This window comes from Cyprinodon tularosa, unplaced genomic scaffold (assembly GCF_016077235.1).
Source record: "Cyprinodon tularosa strain WSP-4 unplaced genomic scaffold, ASM1607723v1 ctg336, whole genome shotgun sequence".
Classification (NCBI taxonomy): Eukaryota; Metazoa; Chordata; class Actinopteri; order Cyprinodontiformes; family Cyprinodontidae; genus Cyprinodon; species Cyprinodon tularosa.
This window is the reverse complement of record NW_024039048.1, coordinates 1,167,926-1,191,769: the sequence shown is the minus strand read 5'-3', so window position 1 is coordinate 1,191,769 and position 23,844 is coordinate 1,167,926. Positions and strand designations below refer to the sequence as shown.

The 23,844-nt window shown below is 37.4% G+C and overlaps 1 protein-coding gene across 4 annotated transcripts in view; it reads left to right on the top strand.

Moving 5' to 3' along the window:
* Positions 1-759: 759 nt before the first annotated feature.
* anks1b (ankyrin repeat and sterile alpha motif domain containing 1B) overlaps positions 760-23,844 on the top strand; it is a 296,256-nt gene continuing 273,171 nt past the window's right edge. For 2 of the 4 annotated variants that reach the window (XM_038294207.1, XM_038294206.1), the window contains exon 1: positions 760-1,357. In XM_038294207.1, coding sequence (XP_038150135.1) covers positions 1,227-1,357 — 131 coding nt within the window. In that variant the 5' untranslated portion in view covers positions 760-1,226. The remainder of the gene's footprint in view (positions 1,358-23,844) is intronic. The other 2 variants (XM_038294209.1, XM_038294208.1) reach the window with 1 other exon arrangement.

Sequence of the window (23,844 nt, the reverse complement as noted above, 5' to 3'; positions counted from 1 at the left end):
GAAAAGAGCAACGCGGAGTCAGGGAAAGACGAGGAGCTAGGAAAAAGGAGACCAACACAAAAGGGCAAAAAATACAAACCAAAGAACTCAAATATATCCAGAAAATACAACAAAATAGGATTTAAACCAATAAAACTAGAAAACTTGGAGCAAAGGAAAACATAACAGAACCAAGACCGTGACAACCACCACTTTAAAAAAAAAAGAAAACTGTCCAGTTTCACAGAACTTTTACTTCATCACAGTATCCAATTATAGTATTTTGCTCAAAGTAAAGATATACAAATACAGATATGCAAAATACAGGAAATTATCATTAATTTAAATTCCATTTGCTGCTTGAAGATACTAATTCAATTCCGTTTATTTGTATAGCGCCAATTCACAACACTTGTTATTTTTTAGTTCACCAGATGATACAGTTTAAATAATTTTTACATTCAAAGATTATTTTTCTATTAGTTTATAACACTTATATAATTTAATTCTCTTTTGTCTTTCCAATGAAGCAGTAGCCAAACCAATAATGAGTATATATCGGTCTTCTAAAATGCAGTTTTTTGTTCCACTATTTAATTTTCTTTTGTATTATCTGTTAATTAAACTGCATAAAAATATTTTTTTATACTGCTATTAATTTTATACTTATTATTAATAATAATAATCAGACTGGAGTTTTATTTTGAAAGGCGCAGCCAGGAAGCAGTGGTTTCCGGGAGCTTGACAGCTGTGTGTGAGCAGACCCTGAGAACCAGCGGAGCAGTGCGGTTGGTTGAGCGGACAGAGGGAGGCGGTGAGCGGGCAGGGAGAGCTTTTTGTGGCTGCAGACGGAGTTTCACCTCCAGTCTGTTCCCAGCAGGAGCTCCAGAGGAGAAAGGACAAAGAAGGAGTTTTATTTCTTCTCCTTTGTTTCTTCTTTTTAACCTCGGACGTGCATGAAGTCGGAGGGGATTTGTTTCAGGTTTTAACCGGGGATCAGGATCTGCACACCGGGAGTAAATTACGCAGCTGTGGATGAGAAGCAGCTGAGGTTGCAGGGCACCAGGGGATCCGTGCTCTGCAGCATCAATAACACCCACTTCCACGGTGCAGAACTGCACGCAGCCAGAGGGAATCCTTCAGATGCGCAGCAGACACTGAACACAGGAGGGATTTTATTTGTTATTTTTATGGGTTTTCTTTGTTTTGATTCCACCGCCCTGTCGTTGCAAACTTGAGAGTCCGGAATGGGGAAGGAACAGGAGCTGCTGGAGGCCGCCCGCACCGGGAATGTGGCCTTGGTGGAGAAACTGTTGAGTGGGAAAAAGGGGATCCTGGGGTCAGGCTCTGGCTCCATCCCTCTGCCCAACCTCCTGAGGTAAGCAGCCTCCTTCTGCCTGATTCCCAGGGATGCTTCAGGGGATTCCTGGGGGCTTTTCCCTTCTGCAAATTGAATATTTTTCTTTATTCACTAATACTCTATAATTAATCCATTTATCACTTATCATGACTTCAGAACAGATGACTCAAAATGGATCAGCTTTGGTTGTAATTTTTATGATCCCAAATACTGAGCTGTATGAAGCTGAATTCAAATTTATTAACACCCTCCAAGCTCCTCACATTATGTAAAAGTAATGTAGCTTTGGAGGAGCTGCAGAGATTCACAGATCCGTTTTGAGAATCTTTTCTGTTTTGTCTTTAGGTACACTTTGCAAAAAAATAAAATAAAGTAAAATGGCTGTTTTCAGCTTTTCTGAAGCCATATTTAGAATAAACTCAGTGTATGAACATTAAAACTGAAGGTTGCACATTGAAGTAAAGAGCTCATAGATTTGCAGGAACATTATGGTTGCAGCATCATGCTGAGGGAAGTTGGGTTTAGAGTTGATTGGAGGAAGGATGGTGGTAAATCAAGGCCAATTCTAGAGGATAATTATTACAAATGCCTGAAACTCAACAGAATATTTAATTTGTGTTGTTAGAATGGCCTACTCAAAGTCTGAAAGCTTATATTTTCCCTTCTCATGTCATCCTCTACTCTGAGTTGGTTGGTTACATAAAATCCCATAAAGATAAACTGCGGATTGTAGCTTTAAAATAATAAAACAAATACAAATATTGCTGTAAGACTTTTAGAAAATCATATTCTCTTGATCTGCTGTTCTCTCCTGGTAGTAGTTGTGCTTTCAAAGTTATATGGGGAAACCACTGCACACCGAGAACAAAAGAAGAGACAGGAACTACCTTGAGGTTCAGGACTATGACAGCCTCTATAGAACAGGGACACTGATGCTCAGATGATGGAAGCTTTTGTAACTCTGACTCCAGGACTTCACTTATTTCTCGATGCAGTGAGAGGCTCACACTCACATGGGGGCTCAGATGTAATATTTTCCCTTCACTCTGTAGCGGCACATTGCTACATTGATCATTATATGATGTTTTTGGCTTTTTTTCACACCCAGATCAGGACACAAACAGCAGCTTTTAACAACTTTGTATTCAAACTCACTTTTTGTGTGAAACACTTGCAGCATCACTTCTATTTTTCTTCCTCAGAAAGAGGATGTCCTGAATGAGGAAATGCTTGGGGATGGACGGTTTCACCTTTGCAACCTTAAATTTCTGAGTCAAATGTCATTTGCATGGATGAAATGACTCATGAAGTGATGTTAGGTTAGAAGAAAGCCTGAGAATGACTGAGAAGAATTTTGATGTGGTTTTATGGGCGCCCACCTTCTGACCCTGAGGCCTCCTGCCTCTCTGTGTTCATGCCGATGCCGACCCAGGTGATGATCAGATCAAAGTCGGGGCAGTTTGGGAGGAGTAGAGCCTCAGGCTGCACACCAGAACCTCTCATATTTGGGATTATTTGGGATTGTGTCGCAGCAGAGGCGCTAACTGCCCCACTGTGGTTTCTTCACTTCCTGCTGCGCAAAACAAAATAAACCAGTTAGTTATTTTATTGTATCAAAAGCTTCTCTCCAATGAGAAGGCAGCTTTTATTTGTTTAATATGTTGAAGTTCTTGTTTATGATGTTATAATAGGAAGTTTCTGGCGTGTTGCAGGTCTAGTCTGCGGGTTATTAGTGTTCATGAGAATTGTATTATGTTAATCCTGACATGCTTTCATGAGTCTGTTCCTCTTTTTTGCACAACAATGCAGAGTAAATTAACTGAATATGAAGTTTGAGGTAAGGGGGCGTGATCTTGATGCTGTATTTGGAAATGTTACAGAGGATACTGTGCTGCTGGAGATTTTTGGATGGTTTTTCATGGATTAAAGTACTTATTTTGCTCTTTGGTGCAAGTAAGGTGAATTAATTTAGAGATCAGGGCTGCAACAAACATTTATTTTGATAGCCGATAATAAAAGGTTCCTTAAAGAAGATTTTATATAGAATTAAATGAGGTAAAACTAAAACTTTTCCACTTGTGGAGTTCTGGATAGATCTTATTGACAGAAGAAAAAGGTTTTTCTTTTATCTGAATGCAAAATATTTATATAATTTTTTACTATCTTGGTATATTTACAGCTATAAGTGGGTTTCTCTGTCAGATAAAGGCATGTTTTAGAGTCTCTATATTCCAGTTTATGAGTAATCGTTTAATGAATTAGTTAAAGGTTATTTCAATAATCAATTAATTACGATTTATCCGATTAAATGTTTGAGCCCTAGTAGAGATACAGCACACTTTTTTTTGCTCTTTAGTCCTGTAAATCTTTGGTACATGTAAGGTGAATGAATTTAGAGATTAGGGCTGCAACAAACGATTATTTTGATAGCTGTTTAATTAATATTATTTTTTGATTAATCCATTAATAATCAGATAGCGAAAGGTTCCTTTAGGAAGACTTTATGCAGAATTAAATGAGGTGAAACTAAAACTTTTCCACTTGTGGAGTTCTGGATAGAATATAGTGACAGAAGAAAACTCTTTTTCTTTTGTTGAATGGAAAATGTTTCTATATTTTTCTACTATCTGGGTATATTTACTGCTATAAGTGGGTTTCTCTGTCAGCTGAAGGCATGTTTTAGACTCTATGTTTAATCCTGTAAATCTTTGATGCAAGTAAGGTGAATGAATGTAGAGATATGGCTCATGAGGAGCGGTGGTATAACTTTATTTTATCTCGACGTATTTCAATATATCACCCAGAAACATGTTATTGGTTTCCATGAGCTCAGTTCTTGTTTTAGTGTTTAAATACTTTCCTTCTTAATGTACTTCTAGGGAACGATGAAGGTATATAATGACAAAAAGCGAAGAAAAAAAAAATCTCACTTATAATAAAATTTTATGGTTTCTTTTTTAGATGATTTCCGTTTTACACCCTGGTAGGTGGAGCTTAGTTGAGTCACACCAACACATTTCCCAGTACTGAGTACTATATGATCAGGTATTTAAATTTCCGTAAAAGTTTAAAAAAACAATCCACTGGACTTGGTTTCCAAGCTTTGAAGATGTTTCCCTTTTCCTCCAGGAAGCTTTCTCAATGCAAATGTCTGGATCCGACATTTTGGAGTTTGAGTCTTTTATATAGACAAGGCCTTGTATTGCTTGGAAACATGCAAATTGAAACCAACGAGTGGGTCGTTTGGTTCCATTGTTAGCCTGTAATATCTGAAACCTGTCTATGATTCTGAAGGTCGGTCGTTAAGGAGGTATTTTTCACCAGTTATTTAAATCAACCATTTCATGATCCATTTCTAAAACTTGTGTTTTTGCATTGGCAAGGATGGTTAGAAAAACATGCAAATGATTCATGACAAGCAGCATGTCTAACCATAAACATCAAGCCTGGCTTTAATAAAGCAAGACTTAAATAAGATGTAAATTTCACATAGCCTGTTGTTTTATTCCCTTATTTATTATAGCTTTTATTGCATTTTATCTGTTTTTGCTTGTGTTGTTGTTATGTTATCATGTGAAGCACTTTGTGACTTTGTCTGTGAAAAGTGCTATACAAATAAAGTTTACTTACTTACTTACTTATTTCTCATAGAGATGCAGTAGACGTTCATCACCCACAAAATTCACATTAAAATAAAAAAGACATAAATATTAAAGTTGATAATGGATGGAAACAAAAAGTCATAAAGGTTGTAATAATTTTCCATTCACATGTTCTTAAAAAAAGATTTTAAAATGACTAATCAGCATAAAAACCATAGAATTAGCAGAAATCTTTGACAGCACTGTTAATAATGACGGCTTCTTTCTGAGCTGCTGATTGAAAGCCAGCGTTTCTTCACCTCTGCTGTAAATTCCAGTTAATGTGACCACAACAGCGATGGGCCATTAAATCTAATGCAAGATCTTTCAGAGAAAACTCAACAAGTGCAACTGATGATTCATATAAAGCAACGCATGTTTGAGCAGCACTTTAGTTCCAATATCTTAAACTTTCTCATTCTTCTTTATGAGCTGCATGGTATTTTATAAAGAAACAGCAGCTTCATGCATAAACAGCCTTATCTGACACCGCTCCTGCCCTGCAACACAAACCGCTGTATTTTCCTGTTGTCATGGTGTTAATTATGCCATTAATTTACTGACCCTGTGGACTATTGTAGCTATATAAACATACATTTGGCAGTCTGCCTCATAAACCTTAATTATACATTAATATAAATCAAATTAGTTGTTACAATTGTGTGCTAACATCTTTCACTTTGCAGAGGGAAGTGAAATGTTTTAACCTGATATACGGTAAAGGTTTTTTGTTTTTTGCTGTGAAATATTTTAATTATTGAATGTTTTTGCATAGATTGACGTTTAAGCTCAGACCTGATATAGAAGGAAGAATGTGAAACAAAATGCTGCCATTGAGTTGATTTATCATTAACATGATGCTATCTTCTCCTTGACATTAATATATATTTTTCTTTATATTATTGTTGAAGTCAATCAAGGAAAATAAGGAACAGTTAGTTATTTTTTTTAGATATGATGCTTAGTTATTACTGCGTAATTGGCAATGTAGTTTATATGGTAACCAGAAGGTGCAAATGTGCCACAAACTGCAAATGTTCTGCAGACACACAAATGATATAAAATACAAAAACACACAAAAAAGAACAAAGAAATGCAAAAGATCAAGGCTGTAGAAAAGGTGCTGCAAGGGCAGAAAGTAGGATCATAGCCGTAGAGAGCTTGATGCAGAATTTAGTATAGAAAAGGGTTTATGATTCACCGACTGCATGGAAGGTGATCAGGATTGGACATTTTTTTCTGATCCATCATTCAGTTAACGGGTGCATTTAACCATTATTTTGCAAATTGATTAATGTGTCGATTATTGTTTCGATTAATTAATAATCGGATTGCAAAACATTTCTTAAATAAGACTTTTTGGTCAATTAAATCAGGTGAAATTAAAACTTTTTCACTTGAAGAGTTGTGGATAGACCATGTTGACAAAAAATTTTGTTATAATAATAAATGAATAATTACTTATTTCAAGTGGGTTGCTCTGTCAGCTACAGGCATGTCTTAGAGTCTCTATACTCCAGTTTCAGATTAATCTATAACAATATAAGTTGATGATTATTTTAATAATCGATTATCACGATTAATCTGATAGTTTCAATCCTAATTTAGTTATTGATACTCTTTTAAATAACCTGGAGCCCTTCAGTTTTAGAGTTATAGTAACTGTAACTATAATAAAAACCCTATGATTTGGTGTTTTCAAATATATTTTTAATTTAATACAATCAGTGTACAGTTGTTGTTCTTTTTATGAAGTAAAATACAGCTCTTAGAATAAAAATTGTAAAAAATAAAAAAAGTGGAACTTGAGAGCTTTAAAAAATCGGAAATAGGAATTGACCGAGGTAATACCAATTGGAGGAGTTCTAACGATTATTCTACTGTCTACTTGCTTTTCTGTGATTTAGTCAAAACAATGGCATGTAATCTATGCCTCAAGCACTGGGTGGGTAACATGCACGCCCCCCCCCCCCCCCCCCCCCCACCATCATCTTATTAGAGATGGCAAACCTCCTAAGACGGAGTCCCAGAGGTAGGTCACCTGAGAGGCTGCAGCAGAGGTGTCTCCCCACTGGGTAATGTTTTAGGAACGATCTGTGGAAATAAATGCCTAGTTTCCCATCCCAATGCCTCTGAGCCAACGATAGCATTCATGAGTCATAAGGTTCACCATCTTACTGAAAGGATCACAGTGCTTGGACAGGCGCATCGCTGCACTCTCACTGTAAAATCAAACACATAAGTATTAGGTAACGGGATGTGGGGAAGACGATCCTCGGCTGCAGATTCATGGTGTGGGGTGCAGTGGAAAATCAATACTGGATGATCTCAGCATAGTTTACAGGTTTATATACTCTACATCAGAGGTTCCCAAACATTTCAGCCTGTGACTTCCTTAAAATTCATACAATAATAATTAATAACAATTAAACTTTATTAATCTCACACTGGAGAAATGCACCTCTGCATTTAACCTATCCCCTTGGGGAGCAGTGTGGGGTTAAGGGTCTTGCTCAGGGACCCAGGGTGCAGGCTGTGGGGATTGAACCAGGTACTTGCAACCTTCTCAGAGCACTTTATTCTGTATTTATTTATACAGCTAAAATGAATAATATAATGTTTTGAATAAACATCATTATTTTGGATGTATTTAACTTCATGGTAGCTATTTGTTTTGGAGGACTACATCCTAAACCAGTCCTCTGTTGAGTTTGATGTTGGAGAATACATGTTAATTTACTTAATATATCTTTTGTTTTTTCCCTTTTGATTGTTTTTATGTTCCTTTTTTTAATCCCTTTTTGTTTTTAATGAACTCTTTAGAGATTTGCAAAATCCAGACGTATCTTCTGGCTTTCCCGTGCCTTTTGAAGAGGAACCACAAAGAAAATAAAACTTGCTTTATAGATTGATTTTGACGGGTGGACAGCTGATCTGCTTATTGAGGTCAGTAATGGCGCTGACACCGATCCATTAGATCATCCGGATGCTTCTCTGAATCAGCAAAAGATTAGGCTTATTTATATAGAGGCGTATTTTTTCCCCTCAAACTAGCTGCACATAAAGTCTGATTTCCACAGCGAAGATGAGGATTTGATGACTGGCTTGTTGAATGAAGATAAATGCATGTGCTGTACATGATGTACTGACTGTCATAACGATGCATGAAGGAGCTGACTCGATTGGACAGATGGTGGCTGATCCCTGCTCCCTCTCGGTTACGTTAGGGGGAAACCCGTCTTGTTATCTCGGTGTGTTTACCTCTCTCTTCTTCTGCAAAAGCAGCCTTTAAGTGGGAGATGGTAGCTCCTGCAGGGCACCAGCAGGCTCACAGCGTCCTGAGTGGATGCTCGGTTTTAATTGCCTCCTCTTGAGTGTTTAATATTTGATTTCTTCCTCTGCTTCGTCACGGTGGGAAGGGGCTCTATGAGAGCAGAGGTGTGATTTTCAGTGTGGTCCAGTAAAGATGAGGACCTCTGAACCGGTGCTTATTTTTCTTGCCACAGGAATTAAAGTTGAACCCAAAGGAAACCAGAAATGCAATGACCAAAACCCACGTTTGGCAGGTTTTCCTCTCTGAGCTCCAGCGTGTGACATAACCGCCACCCTTGCATAACCACAGTGGCGGGTATCTACAGCACTGAGCGAGGAGAGGAAGCTGATGGGGGATTCTAGGAGCCACATGTGGTGCTGGGAATTTAAAGCGGGTCAGGGGTCAACTTAGGGGGATTGTGGATATTTAATCAGATGCAGCAGAGCTGAAACACGGAGGTAATATAGAGAAACAAAAAATAAAACAGAGATTTCTTTGAAAATGTAGGTGACATAGTTACTGTTCAAATTTTACACTTTGAGGTTGGTGAGCTCCTGACAGTAGAGGTGAGGGTAAACAATAAAGAGAAGAAGGCTGGGACAAAATATAAAGATCTCTAAAAGAATTTAAGATCAGCTGTTGGCTGTCCAGAAAATAACCTGCTGGTGGAAGAGATTAGAAGCAACTGCTCAGATCTGACTGTCCAAATAAGTTCGCCCTGAAAATAGTTTGCAAATGTAAAATCTCCATCCAGCTACCTCCTGCTACCACCGATCAGAAAGAGAAATATTGAGCTTTTAATGGCAGATTTTTGTTCTCTAAGAACAGAAATATAAAGATCAGAACATCTAGAATGATGTTCTTTGCAAAAATGGGTGTAAAATGTAAGCATTAGGACACCAGAACAGAGAACATGGTTGGAAGAAACAAAATGCAACATTCTGGCAAAGAGAGCCTCATACCAGCTGTAAAGCATGGAGGGGGAAGTGTTATTGTTTGGGGATGGCTGATGCAGATAGACCTGCAGAGATTATTATTATAGAATCAAAAGGTGCTCAGGAAAATTTGTGACAATCTGTAAAATCAACTAAAGCTGGTGGAGAACTGGAGGTTACAGTGTGAGAATTACCTTCAGTTGTCATCAATCCACCCAGGAATGGTTGAAAATGAAGGAATGGAAGTCCTGGGCCTAGTCAAAGCCTAGATGCTTATCCTGTGGGATTATCTAGAAAAAAAAACTCTGATTAAAGCATAAAGGAGATTGTGAAACCTGATTGGTGCAGCTCTACTTCATCTCCATAATTTTGAAGCTTTTATTGGGGCTTTGCATTCAAACGTTTTGTTGTCTGTTGAACTAAATGCATCAAGAGAGTTTCCTCATGAGGAGGACCTCACAGCAGAGCTGCAGCAGCAGAGCTGCAGCTGAACTCCACGACTCGCTGAGATGGACGAGGGTGTAAGAGGATACGCTTTTCCATGTATGTGTGTTTGAATTAGAACTCCTTTCATCTCCATTAGGGCCCGGGCCAAGAAACGAGAGCCACGCTTTAGCCGGGGTCTTTTTCTTCCTCCCTCAATTTGTTTTTCCTTTGAAGCTCAAACCTTTTCCACTCCTCCTTTGTCGCTGTCATTTTGGATCTCCTTGAGTCCCTGTTGTCATTTCTTCACATTCTCCTCAATCACTTGTTTAAATTAACAATCAAATTATTATTTTTATGATTATATATTAAGTTTCCTCTATTTTTACATTTTTTGGTTGTTTCCTCCCTCTGCAGCCCTCCCTCTATCTTATCTCCACTGTCCCCCAGCTGACACCAGACTATATCTGTTATCACCATGGTGGAGCATCTTTTACCCATCATGCCTCTGGGTTTGGGCAGCCGTCTATTGCGCTGTGTTGGAAATCTTTAGACTAATATTGACAGGGAGTCCTTGTGGAATAGATGTTTTTGTTTGATGTAATCTGAGTTTAATTTGGAAGATGTGTGGATTTTGGATTAATCTAGTGCAGAAATTGTTCATTTAAGATAATCCAGAAAATGGTTTAATTGAAAGCTTGGAATTTGATTTAATTCATTCCAAAATGAAAAACAAAAGTATGCATTCATACATGCATGTATGCATGCATGCATGTATGCAGGCATGTATGCATGTATGCATGTAAATGTAAAATCCTTAAAGGAATAGTACACCCAAAACATGATTAGCCTTCATTTTCTACTCACCCCCATGCTGAACAACACTCTGGAGTACTTTTTTGATATCTCAAATGCATCTGGAGATCTGGGAGGCTTCTTGCTGTCTGCTGACATTCAAATAATGGAGGTCTATGGTGACCGAGACAGAAAGGTCCATAAAAGTCCACAAAAACGTGTCAATATTCCTCCATACTGCTCGTCCAATGTATTCCAAGTGTCCTGAGTGGGTAGCATCCAGAATTTACTGGAAACGAAATCATTTAGAATGTTTTTAGAGCATAAACAGTAGTGTATAGGATTTCCTAAAATCGCGTTCACGAGTCTACGGAAACCGCGGCAGATGAAAGTGCGCATTCAGCGTCTGCTTTGCCAATAATGCAAGCGTAGAAGAAGAAATGTGCTGTTTACCTGTGCAAAGAAAGAAACAACGAAAGAAAAATGTCTGAGGACTTTAGTGTTGAGGAAGAGCATGAGTTCTTTCCCGAGCTGAATGCGCACTTTCATCTGGTTTGGTCTGCCGTGGTTTCCGTAGCGTCGTGAACTCGCAGGCGCGCGCTTTCAGGAAATCCTATACACCACTGTTTATGCTCTAAAAACATTCTAAATGACTTCGTTTCGAGTAAATTCTGGATGCTATGGAGGAATATTGACACGTTTTTTGTGGACTTTTATGGACCTTTCTGTCTCGGGCACCATAGACCTCCATTATTTGAATGTCAGCAGACAGCACGAAGCCTCCCAGATCTCCAGATGCATTTGAGATATCAAAAAAGTACTCCAGAGTGTTGTTCAGCATGAATGAAACGGTGCCCAGCTTGAAAGAGCTCCTGTGTGTCGCTGAATGTTTGCATTGAGGACTGAAAAACATCTTCTGCCTCCATTTATCTGTTTACTACAGTGTGTTGAATTAATGTTAATGTGGATTTAAAGACAATTCAATTAGTGGAAAAAATTGGAGGAGGGAATATAAAAAAAAAAAGTCAATCAACCAAAACTTTCGCGACCTGCATGCAGTACCCCTGTGGACCCCTAGGGGTCTAGGACCCCCTGTTGAAGACCTTCAATTTGTACCTTTAAATAATCTGGATTAGCTCTTAAAATGAGGTTATTTTTCATATTGTATGCCCAGATGATGTAAGGATCAGTCTATTTAAAGCTAACTGTTAACCTCTGTTATCGATGTAAAGTGTGAAGAAGTTTCACATCGTTTTTGTCTCCCTGAGAGATCTGCTTAAAAAAACCGAGATGTTCTGCTGTCAGTACGTTTCAGACACTCATGAGAAACTTGGTGTTTAAGTTATATGGACAGCTTCCAGAGCACTCTTATCATAATGTTTCATCCTTCAGCCTGTGTTTTTGTGTTTTATGTCCATGTGGAGCATTGGGTCTGTTAATCTCTCCTGCTAAAATGGAATAGCCTAAAATAGTTCAGTTTTACTAAATCAGACCAACATCTCCAGTGAAGTAGGGAGCTTTTTATAAAACATAAAAATGAGAGGAATGCATCTGTTATTTTGGTATTTTTTACCTGGTTTGGAATATCAGATATTTTGTGAAAATTAGAATTGTTTGCAAAAACTAGTTAAAGCGACTCAAATGTGGATTCAGGACAATACTGCAAGCTTACAGGGAAAGCTATTAACCTGATTTATGCCGGTTATGTCAGCCAGCGTATCGCAGCTCGTTAGTAAATGTGAAGAAATGTTTCAGTTTCTGACTTTCTGTGAAGCAGTAAGCATGGGGACATGCTGCAGACGTTCTGGTCAGGGCGCGTTGGTTCTTAAGAAGCAAACATGTTGATGCTGAGTGGAGGAGACACCGAGGGGGGGAAGGGGGAGGTGTGACGTCCAGTCTGCCACACTAATCTGCAAGTCGGCGACCCCGCATAACATTAGGTGTTGTGGAGCCACACGCACATTCCACTCAGCTCCGCGCTCTCTGATGGATGGCAGCGTTTAATGAAGCTCTGCTTTTCTAGTAGATAAGAAGGAGCAGCAGCAGAGGAGAGGCCTCCGAGTTCCTGGTGTTATTATGTGGTCAGCGTAATGTGTCTGCTGGAGGCCAGTTATGCATCCAAGTGTGTGTTTTAAGCGTTTGGATAACTTTCACTGTCTCATTATTTTATTTTTAACTGAAACTTACCAACTCTGTGGGTTTTCACTCATTTGCCACACTTCCGCCTGTCGTTTAGATCATAAAACTCGACCACTAAAACATTTTTGAGGGGGGAAATCTGCATGTCCTCTTTCAGCATCAGTTACATAAAAAAAGGGTTTCTAGTTTAAAGTTTGGCCTTTTTTTACTCTATTCGGTTGTTTCTCCTTATCAAAGTTTAAAATATATTTGGTTTAAAAGCTACTAAAATGTATATATTCATCTTGATTAACTGAAGCTTTTAGCTCCCTGAGTTTTTTGCTTGTAATGGAAGCTATGTTTTTCTGCAGCGTGTCCCCAAAGCCGTTCAAAAGTAAACACACCCCCTGACTGTTTTGACTTTGTCATGATCGGACCACATAAAGCAATATGTTTTTCTCAGGTTCGTCTGATGGACCGTGGTAGCATGTAAGTGTGAAGCAGAAGAAAAATATTTTTCGCTCTTTCCTGTTAAACTTTTTTTTCAAATTTAGTAACAGATGCAAAAAAAAAAGTGACAGTTATTAGCTGCAGGTTTTAAGCAGATTCAGATCTAGAGAATTTTCTGCTAAATAGCTCAAAATCTGTCAGTAGAGAGATACTATCAATTTCAATATAAAAGATTAACCAAGATTCTGAGGCGTATGTTTGTACTTTGACTAGGCCATTCCATCACAAAGATATACGTCTATCTCTGCCTATTGTTCAGGGTTTTTCTCCTAGGCTAAACCCAAACACAGTCCCAGGTCGCCTGCGGCCTCCAATGCCTTCTCTTTTCATCTTCCTCTCTGCTCTGATTGCCTTCCGTTTCTCTGCAACATGATGCTTCCCCCGCCGTGTTTTACTGTGGGGGCAGTGTATTCATGCTCTTGTTCAGTGTTTGATTTCTACCTCATTAAACCCTTTTATGTAACAAGTATCTCCTACTTCTTTCGGCAGACGTTAGGACCTCTTATGTCATTTTTGTTGACTTTGCTTAAACTGCAGTTTTCAAGTAGCTCTAGAGCTCATGCAGGATCACTATCCTAGTAACTTAGATTCTAAAGCCCAGCATGTTTTTCTTAAAGTAAAATAATAAAATAGTTGAAAAGAAAGAGAAGGAAAGTTTGCAGTTTTCTTACGTCAACTCAAAGAACTTAAAAGAATTTACAAGTGCCCCTTATAAGTGAAACTTTCTTGTTAAACAATCAACTTTACATTGAATATCCTCAAGAGAATTTGCAATGCATGCATTTTATACTCAAAGTTTGAGATATAAGTATATAAAACTAAAAAAAGATGAAAATTATAGAGTAAATTCACAATATTAGCCTTGTACATTGTGTTGGGATGTTTATTGTGTTTATTTTTATCAGCTTAATTAGCCAGCAATAGCATAAAATCATTAATAATAGAGCTTGGACTTTATTAACAAACATTACAGTGTTCCATCTGAGATAAAATCTGAGGTTATGTTCCTGTAGCACACAGTGGAGATGAAAGGCAGTTCTTCTTGCAGCCTGTCCTGTTTGTTGTCACTTCCACTTAGCATCCAGCACCAGGAAGTGGAAATGAACATGTCTTTTGAAAATGTGCATAAACAAAAAAATGTACAGAATCTCAGTAAAACATGAAACTCTTATTTAGTAGATGCCAGAGGTAAAAAGTGTGGGTTTGCTTTAGATGCTAATTGATGGAGAATATTCCAACTCCTCCCTCCTCAGGCTCTGCAAACATGGAGTTTTCCAGCTCCTCTGCTGTACACAGCTAATCACATCCGATTAGCAGTGTGACGCAGCGCCTCCAGGGCCGTCACAGAGTGACTCCATGGAAATATTAAACACCAAACTCAGACTTTGTGCAAATACTCTCCTAGCATACGGATACATGCAGGTGTTTATTCTGCAGTTTGTCTCCAGATGTGTTGACAGTGGTTTGTAAGAGTGGAGCTGAGCTTCCAGGGAGGGAGTTGTGGTCAGTGGCAGCTTCCCAGTGGATAAACATGTTCCCAGCAGGCCTCACTAGTGTCGATACATCACATGTTGTTGTTTAGTCAGGCATCCTCATCTATATAAAAGCTCTTATAGATTATATGTATGCTACAGCATAGTAGATGGAACAGATTGAAGGTGTGATTTGCATAGTTGCATGCATTCCCAGCGGCAGTTTCCTTCCCTCAGTTGTTTTGACTAAATGTTTAAAACCTTAGTTCACTTATTTGTATTCATTTCTAACACTTAATTATACTAATTAAATTAGTAAATAAGCATGCAATAATTGCTAAGCTCCTGATTTGAATCTGAACTTTTCTTGAAAATAATTGCTGGACCTGCTTAACAGAGTCTCATAATTCTGCAGTTTTTTTCTGTTCCATAAATGCACCACCCAGTTCTCATATCCCTTCAATTTTTAGACTATTTAATATTCTATTCAGATTATAATATTAGAAAATTGCTGTAAAGCAAAGGGTAGTGATGAATGTTTTTTTGTTCTTTTTTTTAAGAGATAAAATTAAAAGTTCAGAATACATCTATTTTCAGCCCCCCTTACAGGTATACCCCTAAATACCGTCTGGTTCCACCTTACAGATTGCCTTCCAGAAAAAAATTCCTTTTCAGTAGAATAAAGATAAATAGATAAGACAAGACAAGACAAATTTATAGCACAATTTAGTACAAGGACAATTCAAAGTTCTTTACATGACTTAAATGATAAAATAGAAAAGAAATAGAATCAAACCAAGATAAGAACATAATAAAAGCAGGTATAAAATAAATAAAACAGTTGGACACTTAAACTAATAATACCGCAGTAAAAAGTTTAACTTTAACACTCTTGTTTTCTGTAATGCATCTTTATTTAGTAAAACTGCAATTATGAACTAATCAGAGTTTCCTGAACAGTTTTCTACATGTATAACATACTACCTTAATGCAAATGTGCATTTCAGTGCATGGGGTAAACCTATGGAACAACTTAAAAATTGCTCAATATGCATCTTATACACTGCTTATTGAATATTAATGAGAATATTACATTGTTTACAACTTTATTAGTTTATGGTACATTGCCATGATGACACATTTTTGGAACTAATGAGAAAGGGGCAGATTTCTACAGGATTTTTCTTCTTTCTGCTCCTTTTCACTCTGAACATAACGTGTTTTGGGATTTCTAATGATATTGAGTGAATAAACTGACTGACTGATTGGTCACCCCAGAGTATCAGTATTTACACAGTAAAGATTTGAACGCAAATATATGATTTAGCTAAAACTTTTTCAGCTAAGCAGCCAACTAACCAACATGCAGCAACAGCCTAAGAACAGTTTTGGAGGAAGAACTTTAGAGACATTGATTTCTGTTTTAACAGCTCAGCCCATATGATGATCCAGCATCGCTGCTCTCCATCTTCCTGATAATGAGCCTCTGTAGATGGATACCTTCATAAAGTCTTTCTTGTCATAACCTCATTCTTCATTTCCCTTCCAAGGCCAGTGGGACCCGAGCAATGATGAACGTCTCTTCTAACATAAAGGCATCAAATATTCAGCTGCACCCAAACTCCAGCATGAAAAATTGACAATATATTGTTCTTCGTACACTTATTTAAAAATTCAGATATCGCTCATCCTCCCCTTTACAAGTGCTGGGACTGAAAAAGCAGCTGTGTGTTGAATTATTCTCCGGGTTGTTTTATTCATGATAAATAAGGAGGTTCCTGACATGGAAAGGGCAAACTGAAGCTAAACAAACGGTCTTTTGATTTAGGAGGAGGTGGGGATAACACACAGGTCTGCAGGTGCGATTACCCAATCTAAATATTCGCTTCTTCTACTTTAACAGTTTGCTTAAGTTCATCAAGGTTATTTTCTGCAAAAACACACCAGCATTCCATCGGTTTTTGCTCTGGACTTTGACTAGGCCGCTTCTGCACCTTGATTTGTCTTTTTCATGCTTTAATTTGGGTTATCAAACAGATTGCTTTACATGCGCCCCCAGGACCTTTTAAAATGTTAAAACAAGCCCACAGCATTACCCGTTCACCACCTTACTGCAGTTACTAGAAGGAACTTGTGTTGATATTTTGGAGGCTTGGTTTGGTCGTCAAAGAGCATTACTCTAGAAGTGGGGATGGATTTAAATGGTTATATCTCATAGACACACGCTTTATTTTTCTTTTTTTTTCTTTACATTAGATTAATCAAAAAATACCCTAATATAAAAATGTTAGTCTACTCGAAAGTCTCACTATTTAATGCAAAATATATACTACCGGTATGTCCTCTATTATTGGTCGGGAGTCTATTTGCACTAATGAAGCTAAGGAAGCCCAGATTGCTTTAATGCATCTTCACCACTGGATCTGCTGTCTCTCATCTTCATTGAGGCAATAATTCACAGGCTAGTAGGTTTGCTGGCGAGTATGATTCACTGGTACCATGATCAATGAGGCAGGCATTGGTGCTTTGGGCAGTATAAGCAGGCAATAAGTCCTGCTGGGAAAGAAAACCAGAAAGTCCATAAAACCTCTCAGCAGAGAAAAGGATGAATGACTCTAAAAATTTCCCTGCAGACATTTGCACATTTGTTGTACTTGATAAGAATCTCCACTCTTTCTCCAGACTGTTGGACCTTGACTCCTTGGTCTAAGTAAAATTATTCTTGTGTGTTTGGATCATAGTTGGTTTAACAATATTCTTTTAGATTTTTTTTTTTTTTTAGATTCAACTTTATTGTCATTGCACAGGTACAGGGACAAGGCAACGAAATGCAGTTTAGGTCTAACCAGAAGTGCAATAGCAAGTGCAGGATAAATAATGGTTCCATAAATACAGGACAAGGGTTTCTACTGAATAAGTATAGAGATAAATAACATTATGAAGAATCTTACTAATAGATGAATATAATATATAGATAACTAGTGTTATGAACTAAATTTACAGCTGGATCTTACTATAAAAAGGGTTTTTACAGTTACGTACAATAGCATATATACAGATGGATTTTACTATAAAATGAATAAATAAAGTTTGGACAGAAGTTATCTAAATTAAAGTGCAGTGGAAGGTAATTGCATATTACAGTTAAAGTACGTTATTGCAAATGTATATGTAAACAATCGGTACAGTGCAATATGCTTTTCTTCCTAAACTTTCCATCGCTATGTGCAGAGTTCTTTGAACATATAGCTTTTTTTAATGTCAGATATGACTGCTTTACAATCATGCATCAACCTATTGGTGATTATTCTCATCATTTTGCTTCATCTTGTGTTATTTTTCATCAATATTACAGATTTTACCTGTTCAGACCTAAATAAACAGACTTTGGTTTTTATATTTAGGATATTTCCCTACATATCAAACAAGATAAAGATTTTAAAATATTCATATTTTTGTTCTCAAAAGCACCACCAAAGCAAAGCTGATCTCCAGGAGTTACTGGGAGAGCTGCTGACTAAACACTGCTAACCAGTAAAAGACCCCCGGGTTCTGTCTTGTGTCTGGTTTTCCTGTACGTTGGGGAAACGCTCTCTCTCTCTTTGTGCGCTGCTTTGTCTGTTTCTGGCAGTGTGCATGTGTGTCTGTCTCTCTGGCATCTCCACAAAATGTTTTTTTTAGCTACTCCCCTGTGTCTCCACCCACTCTTTCCCTCATTTTTGTCTCCTCCTTTTTTAAGTGGATGAGTAAATGAATCTTTGTCTTGCTCTGCTGTAACCTGCTAATCAGGCCATTCACTGATTACATGCTTCACGCTAATCATGTACTTGTGTGTCTGTGTGCAGCGGGTTTTTGAGACAATGCATGCACTCGTGTCCTTTCTTTTAATTTTTTTAATTTCTTGCAGCTAGGAGTATGTTGATTTTTGAAGCTCCTCGGCTGTGTTGGCAGCTCATTGTTCCAAAAATAAGGCCAAACGTGACGCATTTAATCTTAAAATTGGTGTTTGTACACCGATTCCCTGCTGCGCTCTTTGTTACCTGCTTGACTGCATGTGGGGTGGTGCACATCTGTATGTGCAAAGGGAGATAAAAGCGAAGGGGGGGTGTCAGATGAAGTTGGAGGGAGGATGGGAGTGGGGTACAGAGCATAGAGGGGAACCAATTATCGTGCAGATAACAGACAGGCTATGGATTTTCCACCAGGCCTCTTTCTGCAGCTCTTTTCATTCAGCTTCTGTCACTCTGTCCGTTTCTACCTCACTGTCCTTGCCGTATATTTAAATAGTAATTTACAGCAGCTTCATTGACATGACAGCAAACCCTCAGGTATAGATTCTTTAATGTGTTTTCATTCAGGCCGTGCGTGCACTCCTATTTACTGCTGCAGATAGTCCGCTGAAATGTGCAGAGATGGCAAAAGTACTCACTTTCCGTACTTGAGTAAAAGTACAGATACTTGTGTTAAAAAATACTCTGGTAAAAGTGGAAGTACTGATTAAACTTCTTTACTCAAGTAAAAGTAACAAAGTACAGGCTTGTAAATTTACTTAAAGTATAAAAGTAAAAGTAGAAACCACTTTTTTCATGCCGTTGCCTACATTTTAAATGGATGTCTGCCAATAGGACTAGATCTCCGTTGTGTTCATTTTCAATCATCTCGTCGTCCATACTACTATGCTAACGCCACCGCCACCAAGCTGCAATGATTTGCCGCGAATTAATACCGCCGAATCTGTCGATTCATCTTGTAGTGGTGCGTCAAATGCAACGTAGATTCCCATCCAATTAGACTGAATTTGGTATTTGTGAGAAAACGGCTCACCAGCTCCCGTCTCACGTCAGAGGAGGAGTAAGTAGATGACTTGCAAAAAGGTGGTAAGAACCAGCGGACAACAAAATTCCAGTTCAAAAGCGTGTAGCGGTTTATTTACTGGTGCAACGGTGAAGACAAAAAAAAAAAAAAACAAACAAAATACTTTCAAATAAAGAAAACAAAACCGGCCATTGCAGGCAATACAAAACACTGACAGCCTCACAGTAAGCTGACTATATATATAGTCTCTCTAAGCAGACCTTCAAGAGCAGTTTCTCCAACCAGTCTCTCCAAGCAGACCCCTAAGCCATTGGGAGTGTGCCCCTTAAATAGACCCACCAATAATCAGCCAATTGGGACAGCCCAACTAAACAGGAAGGGAAATCCCCAATAAAGCACAGTTAACATTGTAGAAAAAATGGAAAATGATATATGTTCATAACTACTCGCCACACTCCTCTATCATATGAAATAATAGATTTATTCTACATCGCAATAAGTCATTATTCTACAAAGATTGGATGGAGAAGAATATTTGGTCTATTATACACTTAATGGACACTAATGGTTACATATTAAATTACGAACAATTCTGTACAAAATATCAGTCCCTTCCTCCAAAAGATGAATTTACAAGATTACTTAACGCCTTGCCAGAACAATTTATTAATCAGATTCAAAATATAATAATATATCATCCAATTACCCCCAAACTACCCGATTTATCTATTAATGGAATATCAATCACTGATAAAAAATTCAATAACCACACAATTAGAAACTATCTAAATGAAACTTTGTTCCCTGGGAAAATAAATAAAAATAACATTCTTTGCAAATTTGAACAAAAATCAATTGAAATACCAAGAACTTTTTTTTTTAAACTTCCTATACAACCAAAAGCTAAAGAAACTGCCATCTACCCATCAAAAGAACTACTAAGAATCCGTTTTAATATTGATGACAATAAATGCTCATTCTGTGAAAGTGATGTAGAAACTATAGACCATGTCTTCTATGAATGCAGTCAGACTAAAACATTTTGGAATTGTTTAGAAAGATGGATCAAATCAAAAATTGCACTCCCTAATTCTATTTCTAGAGATATGGTAGTTTTTGGAATACTATTGAAAGACAAAACAATAGAACTCTGTTGTAACCTAATTTTTTGTTTAGCAAAATTCTTTATTCATAAACAGAGAGTCTTGAGATCCTCCCCTATCTTTAGTATTTTTTTATCTGAATTTAATTTATATTTGACATCTCTTGAATGTATCGAATCTTACAAATACCTGACTGAAATACTAATGGAACTGCCCACTGATGTACATTAATCCTAACATATGAATCCCCTTGTCTTTATGTTATTTTATTGTATTATTAGCATTACTCACGCATTTTTTATTTTCCTCATCAAAGTTACTTTGTATTTTCATTCTGAAATCTGCCTCTACTATGCCTTCTATAGAATTAGAATTCTAATGTTCTTATTGCCTAACTTGTTTCTACCCACCTTGTTTAAATAAAGTTCATAAAAAAAAAAACATTGTAGAAAAATAAATACAGACAATAGCATCATTCATACAAAAACATACATATTAATGAAATAATTTAACCATGCTAACATTACCAATTTACCTACTTATTACCATGCAAACAATTATTACATTCATTGAAATCCCACTTAACACCCCTGCCCCCTAATAGTCTTTTTCAATGCCCTGGGACAATGGATAAGAGACTGGCTCCGATGCGGTACGTGTTTCCACACGGACCAGTATGCTGACGGACTAAGGGAAGAGAATGTGTAATTTGACTGGGAAGTTTTATTACCGACTACGGAATGTATATTAAAGCTGTCGCAGTGGGTACCTTCAGAGTTTGCTACGCTGGTGAGTAAGTAAAGTGTTGAATGAAAGGTGACGTTGTAATTTCGGAACTAGTGTAAATTACCTGGTGAATTGTTTGGAACTGCCGCCGCCATGATGGCCGGTTTGTGGTGCATGCTGGGAAATGTAGTGAAGGATGTGACGCTGTGCGTGATAGACAGCGGCTACACTTTGGGAACAGAGGGGGAAAACGGCTCCGTTTTCACAGTGACTTGAAAAATAATAACGGTAACTCCATTAAAATGATTCAAAACTAAAGTAACGAGCCAATTTTTTAAAATGTAAGGAGTAGAAAGTACAGATATTTGTGTAAAAATGTAAGGAGTAGAAGTAAAAAGTCGCCATAAAAATAAGTAGTAAAGTAAAGTAAAAATATCAGAAAAATCTACTTGAGTACAGTAACGAAGTATTTGTACTTCGTTACTTCCCATCTCTGGAAATGTGACATTTCATCAATATACCCGCCTGCCTATTTTTTGCGCGTCATTGTGAACGGCAGACATTCATGTCGTCTAATCTGCACTGTCATTCTGCCCTTCTGCTTTAGACATTAGGTGTACCATATGGCTCCAGAGCCAGCTCCGAACCACCGTAAGCATGGAGCTTCTATGGAAGCTTTTAAACCCAAAATATCACAACTGAAATTACTTGAAGTAATGTTGATCCACGGCAAGAAGTTTCTAGGTTTGGAGACGGTTTGCATGCCAACCTCCCTGCATACATAGTCTGGCTGCCTACAGTCCAAAAAACACCCCAAAAAAACATTTAAATTTGATTACCTGGTTTTAAATTGTGTCATAAGTCCAACTTCTTTAAGAATTTGATTCATGTTTTTCTTGCGAAAATGACTTTGCATTTTTTTGGGTCTCTTCTAAAGTTGCTAATTTTCTTTTTTCTGTATGTGTTTCTCATCTGTGTACTTTATGAGCTGATGTGTTACATTTTCGTTATAAATGAAATATAAAGATTCCTTATTGCTGTTTTTAACGGATGTTTTGAAAATAAATGGCTCAGGAATGAAAGTATGGAGAACAATGAGGGATGGATGCATGGATGGATGGATGAATGGATGCATGGATGGACGGATGTATGGACGGATGGATGGATGCATGGATTGATGGATGCATGGATGGATGAATGGATGGATGGATGGATGTATGGGGTACGCAAAGCCTGCTAGATGGAGGAATGATAATTAAAAAAAGGAAAAATGGATAGATTGCATAAAAAGATAGTTGTATTGAAGGAATGGACTGATGATGACTTGGTGGATGCCATTTTCAGACTATAGGATATGGAATAAAGTTTTTAAGGAAAATTAATTTTCCCAGATTTTCCAATTCCCTTTATTCCCAAACCTAAAAAGTCCTTTAAATTCCAGGCTTTTCTATCGGTTCCCAGGCTCCATAGTGAGCTGACTGACAGCCTTTAGGTAAACATGTAAAATAATTTTCACGGCAGGAACACATTCTAATTGTATTTTCATTTTATATCCACTGCAAGCATCAGTTATTCATAACCAAGGTTTTGTTTTTTGCTCCAACATTAAGAAGTGATGTTCAGAAATGGATAGGTCTGCTTGATCTTTCAGGTTGAAATGTGATGAAAGCAACATTAAACCTTTTCAAAATGTAAAATCAAAGAGGCTGAGAGGATGAAGGTAAAACATTCAAAGGTTTACCAACTCCTGAGGAGGATGGAGATGATTAAATAAGTTGTGACATGATGTAAAGCAATAACAATTAAAGTACGAGGAAGGAGGAGATAAGGTTGCCGGGGGATCTTTTTGACTATATCTTCAAAGATATAGTCAAAGAAATAAAAAAAGATGCAGAAAAAAAAAATCTGTCTTGTTTGTTGTCTCTATGCTTAAAGTCATGTCTCCTGAAAATTTGTAGTTGAAATGTTTTCTAAGAATCCATTTAATCCATCTTTAACATGATCAAAAGACTAGACTGCTTGAGTATTTAACAAACTAGCTGATCTTTCAAATAAAAATCCAATATTAAAAAAAAAATCTGTCATATGTGGACGCACTGTAAATACTACACACACACACACACACACACACACACACACACACACACATATATATATATATATATATATATATATATATATATATATATATATATATATCCATCCCATGCACCTTTTTCTTCCTTTGGCACATTCTACTTCTTTGACTATTTGAGCTGATGTACTGAGTACATTTCTCCACTGTGAGATCAATAAAGTCAATCAATCAATCAAATGAAGTCTTCTGGATTTCAAATGTGGATTTCTTGTCATATTTAATCCCCCCTGTTGTTCAGGTTGTGTTGAGACCCTTAATTCTTTGTAACCTTAGATTTACTGTCTCCTGGTGATTTAGTCTCTGATCAATCTGTTGATTTCCTGTTGATTGGATCCACATAACTCATATTTCATCGCACTAAAAGACAACTTAAAAAAAAAGGTTGTAGAGTTTAGATAACTATAGGCTGCATCAATAGACCAAATAATTGAACAAATATTATAAAAATGTAATCAATGGTTTCAAGTTTGAGAATTTTGAATTTCTAGTTAAGAATTTGGTTTGCAGTTTAAAGGGG